The sequence below is a fragment of the Oncorhynchus tshawytscha genome, linkage group LG13 (genome assembly GCF_018296145.1).
Source record: "Oncorhynchus tshawytscha isolate Ot180627B linkage group LG13, Otsh_v2.0, whole genome shotgun sequence".
In the NCBI taxonomy this organism is placed as follows: Eukaryota; Metazoa; Chordata; class Actinopteri; order Salmoniformes; family Salmonidae; genus Oncorhynchus; species Oncorhynchus tshawytscha.
The window spans coordinates 64911083-64932549 of NC_056441.1; the positions used below are offsets into that span (position 1 = coordinate 64911083).

A 21467-nucleotide genomic window follows, 5' to 3' on the forward strand; every position below is an offset into this window, starting at 1 on the left:
CCTCTCCCATCTCCTCATTGGTTTATAGAAGCAGGTGCCATCTCCTCATTGGTTATACCCACATGGGTGACTGAAAGACAAATGAGGTCAGTGGCGGTAATGCACCTAATTTATGAAAGTTGCCAATCGCAATATAAAGTCAAGAGAAGAAAAGGCCTGGAAGGAGGAGAGATGACTAGAAATGATTCGGTTGACTGTTTTATGTGTGGATTAATTGGTGGAGTAAAGGACCTTGTGCATTTCAGGTAAAATAACCAACTCAATGTTTATATCCCAGGACAAATTAGCTAGCAACAGCAAGCTAGCTAGCTAAAATTGCCATAAATGTTCAATGCTTTTCGACCTGGTGTGGGTTGACAAAATAAATATATGCACGATGGCGCACGCGCGTAGCTGGTTTGGTTCCGTGTAACACGGTGCTTTTCCCTGTTCTTCACATGGGCTTCAGACTTTAAAAGGCTGTCACACGTATTTGTACGGGTCCAATCAATAGTATGTTGACAGAATTCGCAAAACAGCTTATCGCCTGACTCATAATAGTCCATTGGGTATTGCTCTGCTCTGAATTTAGGGGTTAGGGTCGAATTTTTTTGTTTTTTTGACGAATTGGCGCCTCTTCGACATGTGACAGCCAAGTTGTGAGGTGACGTAAGGTTCCTACGCATGATCGACCAACCCCCTCTCCCCCAAAACACCCCAATCGAAAACGGAATTATTTCTCTAGGCCTACTCGTCTGTAATTTTACAATTATGAAATAATTTAAGTTACTACAATAATCAGCCAAATTATGGAAAATTCTGCAATATACCAAGTTTTACAGTTGATTGCATTTTTATAACCAAATTCCGTGATTTCGTTCGCATTATCCTAATCGAGGAAATCATAGGGCCCTACAGTTTGAGTGTTTGTTGCAGCTCGTTCCAGTCGCTAGCTGCAGCGAACTGAAAAGAGGAGCGACCCATGGATGTGTGTGCTTTGGGGATCTATAACAGAATGTGACTGGCAGAACAGGTGTTATATGTGGAGGATGTGGGCTGCAGTAGATATCTCAGATAGGGGGAAGTGAGGCCTAAGAAGGTTTTATAAATAAGCATCAACCAGTGGGTCTTGCGACAGGTATACAGAGATGACCAGTTTACAGAGGAGTATAGAGTGCAGTGATGTTTCCTATAAGGATCATTGGTGGCAAATCTGATGGCCGAATGGTGAAGAACAACTAGCCGCTCGAGTGCACCCTTACATGCCAATCTATAAATTATGTCTCTGTAATCTAGCATGGGTAGGATGGTAATCTGAATCAGGGTTAGTTTGGCAGCTGGGGTGAAAGAGGAGCGATTACGATAGAGGAAACCAAGTCTAGATTTAACCTTAGCCTGCAGCTTTCATATGTGCTGAGAGGTGGAGGAGGGAGACAAGAGGACAGGGAGCGGGGATGGGGAAGCTGCTGGCTGTGTGTTCTACAAGCAGTGCTCGCTTGCATCAGAACAGCCTGGTATTGTTGTGAGGACAAATTTAGAAAAACAATGTTTATAGAGCTTTTTTGGGGGGGTGTCCTCTGTCTGTTTTGCAAGTCAGTCATGAATTAATGTGTATTCAATTAAAGTAAATATCATTAGTCATCTCTTGATGAGTGAACGGAAACAACATGCAGCTCTTACAGCAGAGCATGGAGCACACATCCCCTTTTACGGGGAGCGTCTGTTACTGTATCTGTGTGTTATTCATCGTGTCCATCCCTGAAAAATTACCGTTGACAACAAACAAGAGAAACAAAAAAGGGCAAATTGCTGCACACTGTGCTCCCATTGACAAGTAGGCATATAGTTGCATATTAGTGCACACTGTGTTCCTAAAAACAAACAGGGTGAAACACCCACTCTCTAATGATATCACAGATATCTAATGTTGCCAAAACCACAACAATTTTAACCTTTGGTGCCAATACTGTGTGTTTATGTTACTCTTTTCTCCTCTGGTGTCTGGAATGTGTGCAAATGGAGACAGGCCCTGTTTTATCTCATAGTGGGCCTGAAGGGTTTAACCAAGGCCGTACTTTCTCACCTTGTATCCAGACATGAACGTCCTGACCGCGTGGACCGATGTCATTGGACACCTCACACCTGTACAGTCCAGAGTCATTTCTCTCCAGAGGACGAGTGAAAGTAAAAGTGTTGTTCACTATATCCACCCCGTCAGGCATCGGCCCATCCAACCTGTTAAGAAAGGAGATCATATATAAACACAGGGATACACAAACATTGCTGGATATTACTAGCCAGCAATGATCACAGTAGTGGTACGTCCGAAATGACACCCTATTCTCATTATAGTGCACTACTATGTGCCCTGGTCAAAAGTAGCAAACTACATAGGGAATGGGGTGCTATTTGTGACGCGGCCAGTGTATGGCATGTTGTGGGGTGTAGTGGGTGGGTAAGCTGCTAGCTAGAGGACCCTGACCTGGTCCAGGAGAAGTGGTGGGCAGGTGGGTTGGCTTTGGCTCCACAGTCCAGCTTCACATTGTCCTGACCAACAAACCAGTTCTGGTCATATCCTACCACCGTCACCTCAGGAGCAACTGGAAAAGAAGCACAATCTTATTATAATTATTATTTGTTACTTAGCTACTTTGTAATAAAGTAGACTAGGGTACATACCATGTAGGCCTATTGTATGATACACTATGATCAGGATCCTTTAATAACACAACTGACCAAGAATATTTGTTCTATACAAAACAAGAGATTCATAAAAAATAAAAAATAATAATAAAGCATTGTACACAATGGCCAATGTGCTCCCTTGTAGTACAGCGATGACAAATTAGCTTTTGCCCCAGGGGGAAAAAGCAAGCAATATAAGAACAAAAAAACTGATAATCAAAATGAAAAAGCAGAGGCAAAGGATTCTACAGCACAGGGGTTGAGAGAGAGAGAGAGAGAGAGAGAGAGAGAGAGAGAGAGAGAGAGAGAGAGAGAGAGAGAGAGAGAGAGAGAGAGAGAGAGAGAGAGAGAGAGAGAGAGAGAGGGAGATGTAGGGCTACATCAGACAGGTCAGAGTGAGGAGATGTAGGGCTACATCAGACAGGTCAGAGTGAGGAGATGTAGGGGTAATAAATCCACTCTCTCCAGCAGCTCACCACCAGAAACAAACAGAACAGAGAGAAGCCTACCAGAGGTATTACAGATGCCACTGACTGTACTGTAATACATGTAGTAAACAATGACTCTGGTATCCAATTTTCCCCTTTTGACTTTTGAAGAGTGAGCAGGCAGAATGTATTACAGTACAAAGCCGGGCAGGGAACAAGACGTTATGAATGCGTCATGTTGACCTTTGCACTTTGTTTGTGGAGAAATTGTGCTTCTTTGGCACTTAAAATCCCCTGCCTCTGCATTTGACATGATTTATTGAGTTCCAAAGCCTTTCTCTTCCTGTATTAACCTCGCCTTTCTGCATCTCCCCCCTTCTGCACCCACCTCCCACCACCTCTCTTCCCCCTGCTGCTGCTGAGGCTTGATCAATATTTCATAAAACACCTTCATTAACCTGCACTCACATAGTCCAAACAGATACTATACACTATTCATCAGTTCAGGTTGCCAAGGAAGCATGCATCAATGACTATAAAATTAAGATTACTCTTTAATGGCCCTTTTATGAGGAAACGAGGGAAGATGGGGAGTCGGTCTGGTCTCTGAGCATACTGCACTGTAAAACAGGCTATTGACATGACTTATAGATTATAGATCAGATACAGACAGCAGCCCTTCACTGATACATGTGGCAGTTGTCTAAATCTTTATGTAGTCAGAGAGCGCATGCTGAAATATGAGCAGCAGCTGTATCTGAGACAAGACAAACCATCTACCATAAAGCCTACCTATTAGCACAGCAACCCCTCTCAAACAGAACACAAAGATAGCGAGCTTCCCCTCTCCTTGTCATAGTGGCACACAGCTCTATATACAGTGCATTCAGAAAGAATTCACACCCCTTGACTTTTTCCACATTTTGATACGTTACAGCCTTGTTCTAAAAATGTTTTTTTTTTTTTTTTAAACCCTCATCGACACACAATACCCCATAATGACAAGGGAAAAACATGTTCAGACATTTTTGTAAATGTATATAAAAAAATAAATAATAAAATAACACATTTACTTAAGCACCTTTGGCGGCGATTACAGACTCGAGTCTTCTTGGGTATGACGCTACAAGCTTGGCACACCTGTATTTGGGGAGTTTCTCCCTTTCTTCTCTGCAGATCCTCTCAAGAGTGTCGCTGCACAGTTATTTTCAGGTCTCTCCAGAGATATGAGATCGGGTTCAAGTCCGGGCTCTGGCTGGGCCACTCAAGGACATTCAGAGGCTTTTCCCGAAGCCACTCATGCATTGTCTTGGCTGTGTGTTTAGGTTTGTTGTCCTGTTGGAAGGTGAACCTTCGCCACAGCCTTTGAGTTCCTGGAGCAGGTTTTCATCAAAGATCTCTCTGTACTTTACTCTGTTCATCTTTTCCTCAATCCTGACCAATCTCCCAGTCCCTGCCACTGAAAAACATCCCTACAGCATGATGCTGCCACCACCATCCTTCACATTAGGGATGGTGCCAGGTTTCCTCCAGACATGACGCTTGGTATTCAGGCCAAAGAGTTCAATCCTGGTTTCAACAGACCAGAGAATCTTGTTTCTCATGGTCTGAGTCCTTTAGGCGCCTTTTGGCAAACTGCAAGCTGGCTGTCATGTGCCTCCACAGAGGAACTCTGGCGATCTGTCAGAGTGACCATCGGGTTCTTGGTCACATCCCTGACCAAGGCCCTTCTCCCCCCGATTGCTCAGTTTGGCCAAGCAGCCAGCTCTAAGAAGAGTCTTGGTGGTTCCAAACGTCATCCATTTAAGAATGATGCAGGCCACTGTCTTCTTTGGGACCTTCAACACTGCAGAAATGTTTTGGCATACTACCCCAGATCTGTGCCTCGACACAATCTTGTCTCGGATCTACAGACAATTCCTTCGACCTCATGGCTTGGTTTTTGCTCTGACATGCACTATGAACTGTGGGACCTTATATAGACAGGTGTGTGCCTTTCCAAATCATGTCCAGTCAATTGAACTTACCACAGGTGAACTCCAATTAAGTTGTAGAAACATATCAAGGATGATCAACGGAAACAAGATGCACCTGAGCTCACTTTCGAGTCTCATTGCAAAGGGTCTGATAATACTTATGTAAATAAGGTAGTTCTGTTTTTGATTTTTAATACATTTGCTAAAATTTCTAAAAACATTTTTTCACTTTGTCATTATGGGGTATTGTGTGTAGATTGATGAGGAACATTTTTTAATCAATTTTAGAATAAGGCTGTAACGGTAACAAAATGTGGAAAAAGTCAAGGGGTCTGAATACTTTCCGAATGCACTGTACTAATCACGTAAAAGATGATCTAATTGTTCCATTTCAATGACCCTACTGCTCTGCTGCCCTGTCCGCCTGGTCCCCCCAAACACCGTCATTGTAAATACACATTTGTTCTCAACTGACTTGCCTAGTTAAATAAAGGTTAAATAAAAGAAATGTAAAACACTCACACTGCACATTGAGCACGTAGGGTATCCTGAACTCAGTCTGCAGGGCCGGGTGGCGCACCACGCAGGTAAGCGTGTGGCCCTGGGAGTGTCTCCGTGGCTCCAACACGTAGCGCACCTGGGTGGTGGAGGCGACATGTTGTTAGACGTGTAAATATTTAAGCATGTTTAAAGAGTGTTTGTGTGAGCTTTGCATGCCTGCTTCATGATCTATATACAGTACCAGTCAAAAGTTTGGACACACTTACTCATTCAAGGGTTTTTCTTTATTTTCACTATTTTCTACATTGTATAATAATAGTGAAGACGTCAAAACTATGAAACAATACATATGGAATCATGTAGTAACCAAAAAGGTGTTAAACAAATCAAAATATATTTTAGATTCTTCAAAGTAGCCACCCTGTCACCAGGGAAGCACCATCACACCTCCTCCTCCATGTTCCATGGTGGGAATCACACAAGGGGAGATCATCCGTTCACCTACTCTGCGTCTCAGAAAGACATGGCGATTGGGACCAAAAATCTAAAATTTGGACTCTTCAGACCAATGGACATATTTCCACTGGTCTAATGTCCATTGTTTGTGTTTCTTGGCCCAAGCAAGTCTCCTCTTCATATTGGTGTCCTTTATTAGTGGTTTCTTTGTAGCAATTTGACCATGAAGGCCGGACTTATACAGTCTCCTCTGAGATGTTGAGATGTGTATTTTACTTGAACTCTGTGAAGCATTTATTTTGACTGCAATTTCTGAGGCTGGTAACTCATGAACTTATCCTCTGCAGCAGAGGTAACTCTGGATCTTCCTTTCCTGTGGCGGTCCTCATGAGAGCCAATTTCATCATAGAGCTTGATGATTTTTGCGACGGCACTTGAAACTTTTAAAGTTCTTGAAATGTTCCGCATTGACTGACCTTCATGTCTTAACCCTTGTGTTGTCTTAAGGGTCTTAAGAGAAAACCCCTTAAATGATAATTTTTCAACTTAAAAGTTGATGATGTTTCCTAGAGTGTTAATTTTTTTTGTCCAGGTGGAACAAGAGAACAATGATTTAGAAGAGGAGGAGGTATCTAAAGAAGACGATGGGGAAGAATACAACCCAGAGCACGATGCATCATCTTCAGAAGAAGAAAAATCCCCCAAGCTGAAAGAGAGACATTTTTGTCAAAGAACAGCAAAATAACATGGTCCTTGTCACCATATGACAACCAGGGCAGGATGGCGGCACAACATGTCATAAGAATGACCCCAAGGCCCACAAGACATGCAGTTGCCCATGCCCAGGACATCGCCTCAACATTCTACATGTTCATCACACCAGCCATTGAAAAATTCATCCTGGAGACAACTGGAAAAGGATGAATGAGATTGACCTGCGTGCCTACATAGGGCTGCTAATCTTGGCGGGTGTGCATAGGTCCCGAGGCTACATGTAGTCTCTGGGATGCAGAGAGTGGAAGGGGAATTTTCTATTCCACGATGCCACTGAAAGTCTACCACACTTTCTCAAGAATGCTATGATTTGATACCCGTGAGTCAAGACCTGCAAGACATGTGAGAGGCAAACTGGTGGCCATAAGAGAGGTCTGGGAGAAGTGGGTGGAGCATCGGCCATACCTCTACAACCCTGGGCCTGAAGTAACAGTGGATGAGCAACTGGTTCCATTCAGAGGTAAAACATTTTTTCATATCTGCTATGTAAGTGGTTTTCACTGTTAATTGTATTATGTATTGCTGTAATATCATTTATTTATGTGATTGTTTTCTGTGACACTGACACTAATTACTGATAGTAATCTCTTTTGTCAAAAGGTCGCTGTCTTTTCCGGCAGTATATGCCCAGAAAGCCAGCAAAGTATGGCATCAAGATATGGGTGGCCTGTGATGCACAATCCAGCTACCCTTGGAAGATGCAAGTCTACACAGGGAAGCTGACCAGTGGAGGCCTGGAGAAGAACCAGGGAATGCGGGTTGTGCTTGATGTGACAGATGAACTGAGGGGGCACAATGTCACGTGTAACAATTTCTTCACCTCTTATGAGCTCAGCCAGCAGCTCCTGAAGGGGAAGATCACCATGGTTAGAAAGAACAATCCTGAGCTCCCCCCTGCACTCCTAGCAACAAGGGGGAGAGAGGCCTTCTCATCAAAGATTGCCTTCAACCCCACCACCACTCTAGTTTCTTACCTCCCAATGTGGTCCTCCTGAGCACACTGCACAAAACGGCTGAGATCAGTGATCGTGAGGAAAGGAAGCCAGCCATCATCCTGGACTACAACCACAACAAAGGAGGCGTGGACAACCTGGACAAGGTGATTGGAACTTACAGCTGCAGGAGGATGACTGCCCGCTGGCCCCTGGTCATCTTCCATAACATCATTGATGTGTAAATACCTTTGTGATATTGAACAAGATTAACCCTACCTGGATGCCTGATAAGCGGAACAAGAGGAGGGTGTTCCTGGAGCAGCTGGGAAAGTCACTTGAAACCCCACACATTCAAAGGGAGCGCCTCCCCCGCACAGCAGCCTCTGCAGTGCTTGTGAAAGCTGTTCAGGGGGCTGACTCTTGTCCTGATCCACCTGAGGCTGCAGCTGGGGCAGGCAAGAGGAGGAGATGCCAATTCTTCCCCCCCAAAGAATGACGGTGTCATGATGTTGCCCTCTTTGGGTACAGCACGCCCCATCCCCCTCTCCCTGTCTCCTATACCCAGGCTGCTGTGGTCAGAGAGAGGTCGTAAATTCCTGGAGGAGATGATATCTCCTCATGGCCACAGTATAGAGACAGAGTGAATTTTCAAAGAGAACAAAGGAATTTCTTCCAAGTCACAGAACTTGAGGTCCGAACAACATTTGTGTTCTGGAGAAGGTATAAAAGATCAGTGAAGAATCCAGCTATGAACTGGTCCGTTTGGTACAATTTTGTGACACTCATGGGAGACAATACGGCCACATTACCATAACGCTGTTTATATAATAGCCTCAGATATGAGGTTTATATCTAATTGTTGTATAAGATGAATGAGTGAAGATGATACTGTTTGTAAAATTGTGTAATGTGATTTTGGACTGTTAAATGAAGGAAACTCCAATTCCCTTTTGAGTTTAACTAAATCAGAGGACCGCCCATGAGCCCAGTTCGGACCTGGCGTCATGAGACAGCCCTTTTCTGTTCTCCCGAATAAATCCCCGACTTTGAGAATTTCTCAACAGACCATGTTTCCCTCAATTACAAGAGGACAAAGGTTGCAGACCAGCTTACCTCGATAACGAGAGGGCCAATGTTTGAGTAGATGGCTGAATCTTTTAACCATACCACGTGGTTAAACTCTTAGACTATCGATACCGACAGAATAAGATCAAGTCTTTGATGTTAATTACTAGTCTGCAGCTAGGAATTCGGTATCATTGAACGCGAAGACCGACAACCACCGAAACATCTATCCATAACGACATGAATGACTGTCACTCCATTCTAACCACGACAGAGAGGGCGGACAAACTCTCCAACAGAAACAAACTTTTCAACATCATTTCTTGTAACCATATTTACTTTGTTTGTTTGTGTGTGCACTTCTGTGATTGTTTAGTTAGTTAATAAATAAATGATTTAAGACAATTGATGTATGGATGACTCATAGTGAAGACTGGGTTCGTTTTACGACGTTTGGAATGAGACTAACATGAGGTAAAGAAGAATTAATTAATCAGAAGACTATTGATCAGATATGAAAATATATGAAAAGTTATATTAGGAAAATTATAACTTTGTAATCTGAATATTTTCCTTGAGTCAATTACAGTTACATGATTAATCAGTTTAATCGCGTAATAATAATTACAGAGAGTCATTTGATAAAGATTCATCTTCAGTTTAATGACGCCAAAGACACGACAACTGTAAAACAAATACTATGTCCTGCACATGTGAGAAATACACCTGCAAAGTCCATGCACACACACTTGCATACTGACCTACAAGTGCTAATTAGAGTTTATTGATTTATGTTCTTCACGTTTTTGTTTTGTATCTATTATCTTATTTGTATTTATTGTTGTTGTTTATACACTTTGTGGGTGGGGGTAATGGGTAAAAAATGGGAGAAGACTAGTATTTTGTAGTTGAATTCCTCATTGTACAGTATATAAGAATATATCACTATATTGACAAAAAAAGTTCAAGACTGTTATTATTTCCCTTCAATAAAATGCATTCAAAACTACTTTCTGCACATTTCTGCTACTTTCTTAGGCTATACAAGTGCTATCTCTTGCTAAAAAAAGTGTGTTTACACCTACGCAGTACCTTTAGCAATAATAATAATAAACCTCTACTTTAGTAAAGAAAACAATTATGACAGGTGTGTTGTAATAAAAACGAGTGGTGTCCACTGATTAAATGCAGTCTTTCTGCATTGTGAAGAGGGAAAACCCAGATATTCACAAAGTTTGTGATGAATGACAGGTTGTTTCTTCATGCAAAATAGATTTGGGGTTTAAAATTCAATGAAGCTGTTTTTCTTTGGTTGTAGGGGAGTATACAGATTGTTAAGACTATACAATGTTAAAGTAATGATAGACTGTTGTTTTGCTTTGCTTATTTGAGCGTGTTATTTTAAGTGTTATTTCATAGTTATGATGTCTTCACTATTATTCTAAAATGTAGCAAAAACTCTGGAAAGAGTAGGTTTGTCCAAACCTTTGACTGGTACTGTACATACACCCCATGAGGAGGTTGATTGTGTGTGAGACCATGCCTGTGTCCCAAATGGCACCCTATTCCCTTTATATTTTGCACTACTTTTGACCAGGGCAAAACTGACAAAAACTGGCCTTCGTCAAAAGTAGTGCACTATGTAGGGAATAAGTTGCAGTTTGAAACACGGTACTGTGGTGTAATGTCAAAGCAGTAGCTCTGTTCTGTTTGTACCTGCGTGGTGGAGGTGCCGTTGGGCTCATCCTGCGTCTGGACCTCAGAGCGGCCAAAGAGCTCAGTCTCCCAGGACACCTCGGCTGCAGGCCGGCCACGCTCTGCTATGCAGGTCGCTGCCACTGATTCATTACCACCATCCACCAGGGCCGTAGAGCCGGCGGAGACGTAGACCTTGGGCTCCACTAGGGGAGAGAGAGATAAGATTATAAAACTATAATGTTCCCAATGAGGCAATTCATTTAGCGGCATAGAAAATATACTGTACATACAGACAAAAAACATTGAGAGAGAGAGAAAGAGAGAGAGATGGAGTGGGAGAGAGAGGAAAAGGGGCTCGCGGAGAGATGACAAAACAGAATAGATTACAAAATGAGTATTGATATTTTGTATATGGAAGATGAATAAATAATGTGCATCATAAAACAGGGACGGGGATATGGACAGAGAGGAGGAAGTGGCCACGGGACACTCATACACTCTGCTGCCAGACACAGTAGATTGATTTCCTGCATTTCACAGATATCTATTAAAAATTGATGAGCCAAGCAATCTGATACTATAGGAGCACTTTGGAGGGAACTCAACTCTTTTTATTGTTATTTTGCTGGAGATGGAGACGTCTGTGAGACATGTTTCTGTGTTTATGAAAGGAAAATTACTGTGCAGCATCGACCAAGACATTTATATTAGTGACTTTTGGAGCATCTCCATGAAGCTGTTTGAATTATATTCCCTTCCTCCTAAACCAAAACAATGGATTTTGTGTTGTAAATGCTGTACTTTCAAACTGCTCCTACTACTCATGGCTTGCTAATACGGTTCATAATGACTTAGAAAAACAGTTTAACACAGAGCAATGTCAGACATAATACTCTGTGCTGTTGTGTGTGTCTGTGTTTCATTGTGTGGTGTCCAGTCCTGAACTGGGGAGTTGGGTTGCTGTTAATGTGTGCTGCTATTCAGTGCTTTAGAGCTAGGGTTATGTTACACCGGCTTCCTGTGAGGATGCTGAGTTACTGTGGGTTGAGACATCAGTCGTGACACAGATTTCTCTCAATAGAGAAGCATAAACAGATCCATGTGAACGGACAGTGACCGCTGTAACATAACACTCTACCTGTTTCACAGACCACTACTCTCACTGTTCTAGTGCACCGACAGACATAATACTAAAGATAAGAATAATTCATATTTATCCCGAGAGTCCAAGGAAATACCGCAAAGAAATACCGCAAAAATCAGAAGTGCCCATTTAAAAGGTTTAAAACCAAGATATGGTCAGTACGCCCAGGTTCTCCTCAAATAAGAGCAAATTTAGTAACTGTCTTTGATCAGCAATGACATTGTTGTGAATTGCAAAACAGGCCGTCCATAAATTCAGAGCGTTTTCATGTTCCTCAATTAATTCAGCGCATTTCACAGAGCACACCCAGAGTATAGCGTTGTTGAATCATACAAACTTTGTGACAGTAGTCAAAAAAAAGTAAAATGACCGAAGTTGCTAAACTTGCTAGATAACCTCCTTTTAACGAATGACGGAATATCTCCTATATTTGGCAAAATCTAGTTGATGATTATACAGATAGCAGATCAGCTCATGAATAACGGGGAGATGAAGAGTGGAAATATGTTCAATATCAAGGTACGTATCTTAACAGGGACCAACTCTTGTTCTAAAATATCGATATCTACTCTCATATCGTTTGTTGATAACACATTCTCTACCGAAGCGCTCACTTGGCTAGCAAGTACGAGACTGCGCAGAGAAGAGGGGGAAACATTATAGCGGTATTTTGACATGCATAGGAGAAAGAAGTGCTTTGATAATGCAACCTACAGAATAAAGTTATGAATTTTCATGCGAGACAGGAGTCAGGATTTCTCCGTAGGATTGGGACTAGATAGGAAAATAGCCTAGGCTCTAGGACAGGAGAAGATAGAAATTTCCCTCATGCCTCTGAATTGTTAACAGGCTTCATGTCTGTGACAGAGATGCCTATGTAGTGAAATGTGCCTAGGCCTACTAAATTTGTGACTGTCTGAAGAGTCACAATCACTGCTCAAAGAGACACAAATTATTTTATAGGATATACTGTAGGCGTTTCCTATAGGGTTTATTAACTGCGTTCGCGTCTGCAGTCCAGCAATGCCAATTATGCGTGTGCTTTGAATTTATGGCAACTTTGTGTGAAGTAAATACGCTAGGCTAAAGGCTTTCATGCGTCAACCTGTTTGGATAATGTGCAATTCAATTTTTTTGCTAATCTGATGCTGTGCATGTTGTGTATTTTGTGGAATTTCATTAGCACAATTCCACAGGTTCAGGAGAGAGGCTAGAAAGCACTACTCCACTTCACAAATTGGCTCTAGTGTTTAGATCTATGATTCAAGGAGCTGTTAGGCTGCCTTTCTTTTCCATCATTACTCATCTGAATCTCTTGCCTGGCTACCCAGATTCCTTGCTCCGGCCAACCGCTAAGCCACACCCAATGATGTTAGTTTGTTCTTTGCAAGGAGTCTGGATCTGAGCACCTCCCCGACCTTTCACCGAACGCAAACACGTTTGGGACAGTCTGATTGGTCCAGAAACCAATGGGTTGGGCCAGAGCCAGAACACACGTGGGTAAAGCAGTGGTTTGAAAATTTGGCATTGGCTTTGATACTCCGATTGGTTAGAGACAACTTTATTTTGTACAACGCCCCTCCTGCCCCTTGTCACCACAAACAACTTCAATGACGGTAGTCTCAGACTAAAGTTTGTAGTGAATGACAGAGCAGCAGAAACATTTAGTGTCAGTTGTCAGGCTACTGAATCTCCCCTACTCTGCTCTCTCTCTCTTTGCCATGTCCATTTCTCCTTCCCCCTCTCTTTCTCTCTGTCCATGGTCTCCTTCTCTCCTTGCAGAGGGCACGGCACTAACAGCTGCTGGACTTCATTTCACAGTGACAGTGTGGCATGTGGGGCACACATACAGATCCTCCAGACAAGGCCATCGCCCCCAGACATCTGCCGTACCCCTCCTCACAGTGGAACGACACCCCAGAGACTCCCTCTTCTAAAAATATACCTGTTTCCTACGCCCAAGCATCATGCAGCCATCTCAATCAACCTGCTCATATTGTGCCCCACACCCTCATCTAATTAACACTCCCCCCTCCCCACCCCACTGACTGACCGTGCACAGTAGCTCTGTTGTGTTAAGGGGGCATCATGGCACCCCATAGCCCACCCCCTTATCCCCTTCCCGCCAGTGTAACCAAATCAGAGGTACGTGCTAATTTGGAGAGGCTGTCAGGAGGGGGTGGTTCAGATCTATCTTGTTGAGTGCAGAGGGTAATGATTTTCCGTCAGACAGGCAGAGAGTGGGCATTAGGAGCCGTGTTGGCCCTGTCTCACCCACGCACTGCCCAGTACCGCTATGCTCCCATGAACGTGTAGGGCTGGGCGGTATACCTTATTTTACGATATACTGGCGTCACGACTTCGGCCGAAGTTGATGCCTCTCCTTGTTCGGGTGGTGTTCGGCGGTCGACGTCACCGGTCTTCTAGCCATTGCCGATCCATTTGTCATTTTTCCATTTGTTTTGTCTCGTTTTTCCACACACCTGGTTTTCATTTCCCAATTACTGGTCATGTATTTAACCCTCTGTTTCCCCCATGTCTTTGTGTGTGATTGTTACAGTGCCTTGCGAAAGTATTCGGCCCCCTTGAACTTTGCGACCTTTTGCCACATTTCAGGCTTCAAACATAAAGATATAAAACTGTATTTTTTTGTGAAGAATCAACAACAAGTGGGACACAATCATGAAGTGGAACGACATTTATTGGATATTTCAAACTTTTTTAACAAATCAAAAACTGAAAAATTGGGCGTGCAAAATTATTCAGCCCCTTTACTTTCAGTGCAGCAAACTCTCTCCAGAAGTTCAGTGAGTTGACCTAAATGACTAATGATGATAAATACAATCCACTTGTGTGTAATCAAGTCTCCGTATAAATGCACCTGCACTGTGATAGTCTCAGAGGTCCATTAAAAGTGCAGAGAGCATCATGAAGAACAAGGAACACACCAGGCAGGTCCGAGATACTGTTGTGAAGAAGTTTAAAGCCGGATTTGGATACAAAAAGATTTCCCAAGCTTTAAACATCCCAAGGAGCACTGTGCAAGCGATAATATTGAAATGGAAGGAGTATCAGACCACTGCAAATTTACCAAGACCTGGCCGTCCCTCTAAACTTTCAGCTCATACAAGGAGAAGACTGATCAGAGATGCAGCCAAGAGGCCCATGATCACTCTGGATGAACTGCAGAGATCTACAGCTGAGGTGGGAGACTCTGTCCATAGGACAACAATCAGTCGTATATTGCACAAATCTGGCCTTTATGGAAGAGTGGCAAGAAGAAAGCCATTTCTTAAAGATATCCATAAAAAGTGTTGTTTAAAGTTTGCCACAAGCCACCTGGGAGACACACCAAACATGTGGAAGAAGGTGCTCTGGTCAGATGAAACCAAAATTGAACTTTTTGGCAACAATGCAAAACGTTATGTTTGGCGTAAAAGCAACACAGCTCATCACCCTGAACACACCATCCCCACTGTCAAACATGGTGGTGGCAGCATCATGGTTTGGGCCTGCTTTTCTTCAGCAGGGACAGGGAAGATGGTTAAAATTGATGGGAAGATGGATGGAGCCAAATACAGGACCATTCTGGAAGAAAACCTGATGGAGTCTGCAAAATACCTGAGACTAGGATGGAGATTTGTCTTCCAACAAGACAATGATCCAAAACATAAAGCAAAATCTACAATGGAATGGTTCAAAAATAAACATATCCAGGTGTTAGAATGGCCAAGTCAAAGTCCAGACCTGAATCCAATCGAGAATCTGTGGAAAGAACTGAAAACTGCTGTTCACAAATGCTCTCCATCCAACCTCACTGAGCTCGAGCTGTTTTGCAAGGAGGAATGGGAAAAAATTTCAGTCTCTCGATGTGCAAAACTGATAGAGACATACCCCAAGCGACTTATAGCTGTAATCGCAGCAAAAGGTGGCGCTACAAAGTATTAACTTAAGGGGGCTGAATAATTTTGCACGCCCAATTTTTCAGTTTTTGATTTGTTAAAAAAGTTTGAAATATCCAATAAATGTCGTTCCACTTCATGATTGTGTCCCACTTGTTGTTGATTCTTCACAAAAAAATACAGTTTTATATCTTTATGTTTGAAGCCTGAAATGTGGCAAAAGGTCGCAAAGTTCAAGGGGGCCGAATACTTTCGCAAGGCACTGTATTTTGTTCAGGTCGGTATGTTCTTGCTGGTTTGTACCGGGTGCTGTTTATCACCCATATTTTTGTGGTAACCGTTCTTTTAGCACTTTGTAAATGGTTTACTTTGTGCTGTCGAGTAAAGTGCGTTGTTTCACTCATCTCTGCTCTCCTGCGCCTGACTTTCTACACCAGTTACACCTACCAGCCTGACAACTGGTATTGATGCACGATCCAGTTTGGGTTTTTACTTTACCTTCTATAACGGTATTTGAATGTTTTGGTTTGTTAAATGTGATACAGTGTATAACATCGATTTTTATAGTTTACTTCGCTTCTTGAGTCATCTCTCTCCACTCTCTCCATGCCGCTTTTCACACAGACTTAGCCCCGCCCCGTCACTCAAGGAGCGCATTTGTTGTTCCTGGAACACGAGACAGATACTTGCATTCAGTCTGAATGGTCAATGCAGCACATGCAACAAAGTTGAAGAAAACAATGCAGTTTTCACTTTGCTTCTTAATATAAATCCACTAGCGTTATATAATTACACTATTCGTTTGTGTTTCTTACATATGCAAACAGCTAGATTGTATTTTCTATGCAAGTTGGGCAGAAATCTTGTTAGCCACTAATGCTAATCGCTAGTTAGTTGTTTAGCTAGCTAATAAATGTAATGAGTCAGAGCAAACATAAGTAGTGATACAGGCTGATAATACCGGTGATGGTGTAGACCTAAATCAGCTTGTTGTTTGTGCAGCAAATGGTCCACCAACACAGTTTGGTAAAGAAGGCTCCTTCTTCACCACCTGCTAACCATGTGTAACCATGTGTATGTGACCAATAATATTTGATTTGATTTTATAAATCAAAGAGGAATACGCAAAGCATGAATATTGTAATGAAACAGCAGGGAGCTGGTCTTGAACCCTTGACCTTCGAGCCCGAGATCGACTGTGCCGCAAAAGCATGCTCGTGTGGCAGAGTCGATTTCCGCGCTTATAAACACAGGTTCGTTACAATATGTTAGCTACATGAAGTTGCTGTAACCAAATCAGGGGGACGTGCAATAACATTTTCTTTACATTGAGTTTACCACCCACTTTGGGCTGCATGGAGAAGCTAAGAGAAAACATTAAATGTAGGTTTCTACCCTGTCACAATAACTCCTCCCTGGCATTTTCATTCATTATCATGTCAAACAACACTATTCAAAGTGCCCACTACTATATTATAACTATAGAATTAGAATAATCCATTCTATTTTCATGATTTCAACAGTTCACTGAAAATTAAGGACTAGATTGTTTGCCCATATCGTGGAGCCCTACATGGAAGTGTGGAAATTATGTCAAATTAGTGCAGGAAATGCAGAAAATAAATGAAAATGCTGCAAATTATTTTTGGTTGAACTGAATAGTAAAGGCTGACAAAGCCAGCCAACCAGGACTACAGTTCAACTGTAAGGCCAGTGGTCAAACCATGCAGTATCTCCACAGTTTTGATATATCAATCAGTACACTTAAAAATAATTACAATTATCACCAATCTCTGCATTTATGGGGCTCATTGGATGATCAAGTAAATCATAGAGAATGGATATTTTGATTATCTAATGAAACAACTTCTAACAATAAAACATACAAATTTAATTTGACCCTCAACAATTGAACAAGTCTTGCCATGGCACTGCACTGCTGCGAGGTTATGTTCTTTTGAGTTTTTATGACTCAGCTGAAAAGAGAAGATGTTATTGCTCCACATCAAATGCATGTCATGGACAGTAAAACATGGCTATCAGTGAGTCATACAGAGAGATCTGTGCCTAAGTAGAAGACCGCTTATGGTTTGATGATACAATAACTCAGAAAGTTAAAGTGGGACTGGGCCAGACTGTGGAGTTTGCCGCAATGTCAGGCCTAGTATCATCACTTGACATCTTCATTAATGCAGCTTTTTTAAGTGTTGTCTTGTTTTCTCTTTTAAGTCTTAGCAGAAACTCAGTCTCTTAGAAAACTGCATAAGGTTTCTCACTTCCTTGTCAGCAATAACAATCCCAAACAAAAGGTCATTCTAATTCTCAGAGTTTCGGTGGTGGTGTATTATTCCTTTGCCATTGTTTACAGGTGGGGGCTTGAGGCTCAAGTAGCAAAGCTCCTCCTACCATTAAAATGTAACCCTTTGCCTTTTGTAAGGTTAGGAGGAAGGGGGTGGGAGAGAGAGACAGAACGAGAAAGAGAGAATGGGGGTGGGGTTCATTACCTGAATGTACACTGCACTCCTCTTATAAGATTCAAATCTGTCCCAGACTATTACATTCTTACAACCGTTGTTGAAAGGGAAGCTATGAGCTTTTTGTTTTTATATCAGTGATTATTCTCAGAAGAGGAGTGTACCCACTCACAGTGGTAAGAAATAAAACACCCCCAATAAACAACACAGAGTAAAAGAAGGCAGGTGGGAGCCAAGTTGCGTCCCAAATGACACTATTCCCCATGGCCCCTGGTCAAAAGCAGTGCACTAGAGAAGACCATGCCATTTGGGAGACAGAAAGACTAAAGGTAAATGTGGGCTAATGGAAGGCTGTGGAGGCCCAGACACTGAGTCGAGGCAGGCAGCATCCTGTCACAGCAGCACTTAATGTAGCCCTCATTAGTCATCAGAGCCTGCCTGAGGCTGAGTGTCAAATGGCACCCTATTCCCTATATTGTGCACTACTTTCACCAGTCAAAAGTAGTGCACTACATAGGGCATAGGGTGCTATTTGGGACGAAGTCTCAGGAGAGATACACATGAAGCCTGGCTGGCTGCAGCTTTCATCACCGTCCACAATCCAATCAACCATTATAGAGGTGGAAACACATGCTGACCGCACAACAATCCTTAAAGTTCACTCTCAGTAAGGTGCTACTTTATAATGTGTCCATACGAGTTGGAACCTTTACGTGTGGATTTGTTTATATTAAGTCAGTAAAATCTATGTGGCATTTGGCTCCTACAGTAATAAGGCTAGCTGTATGAATATTTATCAAGTCTGAACTGACCTCCTATAATTCATGGGGACAATGAGAACATTTTCTGAGAAAGGACATCCAGGTAAAATGGAGCTGGTGCTATATGCTTCTACAGTACAAAAAGTAACTGTTTCTTTATGGCGGATGCCGAGTGTCTGTATCCCAAATGACAGCCTATTCCCCATTTAGAGCACTGCTTTTGACTAGGGCCCATTGGTGTAGCATCCAAAATGGCACCCTATTTCATCTATAGTGCACTACTTTTGACTAGAGCCCAATGCAGGTCCTGGTCAATATTAGTGCACTATAAAGGGAATAAGGTCAATTGACCAGGTCTGAAGCAGTCTAAGAGTTCCACATACCTAGTATATTGACGGTGGTGGATGCCTGCGTGTTGCCCAGTGGGAACGTCGCCACTTTACACGTGTAAGACCCGATGTCCTGAAATCCCACGCCTTCCAGGACGATTGTGGCATCGTGCACGGAGGGGTTCAGGAAGGACAGGCGTCTGGCGTAGTCTGGGGAGATGGAGATGCCAAACTGGGGGTTGAAGACGGCCAGGGTGATAGTGCCTGAGGGCAGGCGACGCTCCCAGGAGCTCTGGGTGAGGCTGAGGTTGGTGCCCACCTCCACCCTGCAGCCCAGAGTAATGTTCTTCCCCAGCACAGCACTCACCCTCTCTGGGACCAGCACCTCGTTACTGCACACACCTATAGACAGGGGGAAGGGGAGAGACAAAGTTACTTAGATATAGACATAGTTACAGGAGAGATCCATGTTGAGAACAGTCATAAAAAGAAAAACTGTCATCAGGACTGAACCTCAGTCAAAAAGGAAAACAACAAGGGCTTCTTTTCAACTTTTATTCAACTTTTTTTTTATTCCTCTTTCATACTTTTATTCAGAAACGACAGCCCCTTCCAAACCATAGAAACCAAACTGCCTTGACGAGGTAGGCCTACATTATGAAACCTACTATATCACATCACTTCACCCTGATGTTACTCTTCCCATGGGAATGGGCTGACCGGACTTCTTTCTGGAACAACTAGTCATGCCGTGTGTTTGTGATATTAAGGTGGTATTTCAACAGTGTAACAACGGATGGGCTTTTAGCTTTATGATGGGGTTTATCAGGGAAATGTGTCTGAGTCTGGAACCCCTCAATGTGTGTTCACTCCTAATGAGCAACACACTCCGCAACACACAGCAACAGACATTCAGCCTCGCTTTTCACCACAGGACGTCCTCACTGTCACTGCTGCTAATTGTTAGAGCCCCTTGCCATATAAAGTCAAAGCATTATAAAGGAAAAAAAACTTTCTGGAAGGAGATGAAATAAAAAGCAATTTTATGCTTTTTTTTACTGTTTTTAAAAGGCCCTTTCATGTCTATGCATGTTGGGAGTTATTTTCAGCTTGCTGTAACATGTAAAATGTGGGTTTTTCATGGGGGCTGGCTAGTTCAGATGCTTGATTGAGTAAAGGCGCAGAAAGCCAATGGGGAGAGAGGATGAGCAGTGAGCACATTATTATGGCAGGCTGTATCACAACTGGCCGTGATTGGGAGTCCCATAGAGCAGTGCACAATTGGCCCAGCGTCGTCCGGGTTTGGCCGGTGTAGGTCGTCATTGTTAATAAGAATTTGTTCTGAACTGACTTGCCTAGTCAAATAAAGGTTAAATACATATTTATTTTTTAAAACAGTGGGAATCAGCTGCTTCAATGGACGGAAAAGAGGCAATGAAGCCGAACATGATTCAGCAGTATTGTGTTCCTCTACTTTTTGTTTTCCTTTGCTTGGAAAGTAGAAGCTGCATGATACAAGCCTAGTAAGCTAATTTGATTTATAGTAGATAGGAAGCTAGTCTGTCTAGGGGTTGTACTTATACATCAAGCTGCCTCCCGCTACAGAAACAGGAGATACCGGTAGGCGCCTCCTGCCCTATGGACTATTCTGGCTCGGACAAGGCTTATACAGTAGGCCTACTTCCTACGAGATAGGCCTAACACCTCGTGCTGGATGTTTGCAATAACTAGCTAGTCTAACCATTTAAGAAATTGAGCAATACATCTTAAATTACAGGTTAGTCCAATCCCTAGAATCATGGGCAAAATATATTCCAACCAAGAAAGACCAGAGTCAAATGTCTCTAAACATAATAACACAAATGAGTAATTGATACCCACATACTGTATACATTTAAACATTAAGTTCATATGAACTTTTACAACCCTGTCGTCTATATTGAATTGTTGGGGGCACACCTCATTGTAAATCTTGCACTAGCCTTCATGAATGCAATTCAAAACATTCAGTGTAAGGTCTGAGTTTTCTTAACGCAATTTAAAGTTATATTTGGGAGATCTAAATTTCCACCTACCAATGTGTGTGGAGTAAGCTAATAAAAGCGGCCTCCTGGCTGGTGCTTGAATATGAGAGGGAAACCACAGCTACGCTATCCTGGCTAAGAGGGAATATAGGCTCTCCCTGCTCCCTTGCCTCCCCTGTAATTTCAGGGATCACATGTATACGTGTGCGCACACCCACACACACCCATACTAGGGCTGTCCCAGACAAAAACAAATCTTGGTCAACCAAGAGTCGTCTGTTCTTTCGACCAATGTCGAAAGTGAACCAATGTTCGACCAATGTTTGACCAATGTCG

General features: G+C 42.7%; 1 protein-coding gene across 1 annotated transcript in view; it reads right to left on the minus strand.

The window, feature by feature from the left end:
- The window catches only part of nectin3a (nectin cell adhesion molecule 3a), a 71450-nt gene that overhangs the window by 13924 nt on the left and 36059 nt on the right, over window positions 1–21467 (minus strand). The window contains exons 2-6 of the mRNA XM_024442844.2: window positions 19162–19509; window positions 10516–10700; window positions 5591–5705; window positions 2462–2579; window positions 2063–2214 (exon numbers count right to left, since the gene is read on the minus strand). Of these exons, the coding sequence (XP_024298612.1) occupies window positions 2063–2214; window positions 2462–2579; window positions 5591–5705; window positions 10516–10700; window positions 19162–19509 (918 nt within the window). The remainder of the gene's footprint in view (window positions 1–2062; window positions 2215–2461; window positions 2580–5590; window positions 5706–10515; window positions 10701–19161; window positions 19510–21467) is intronic.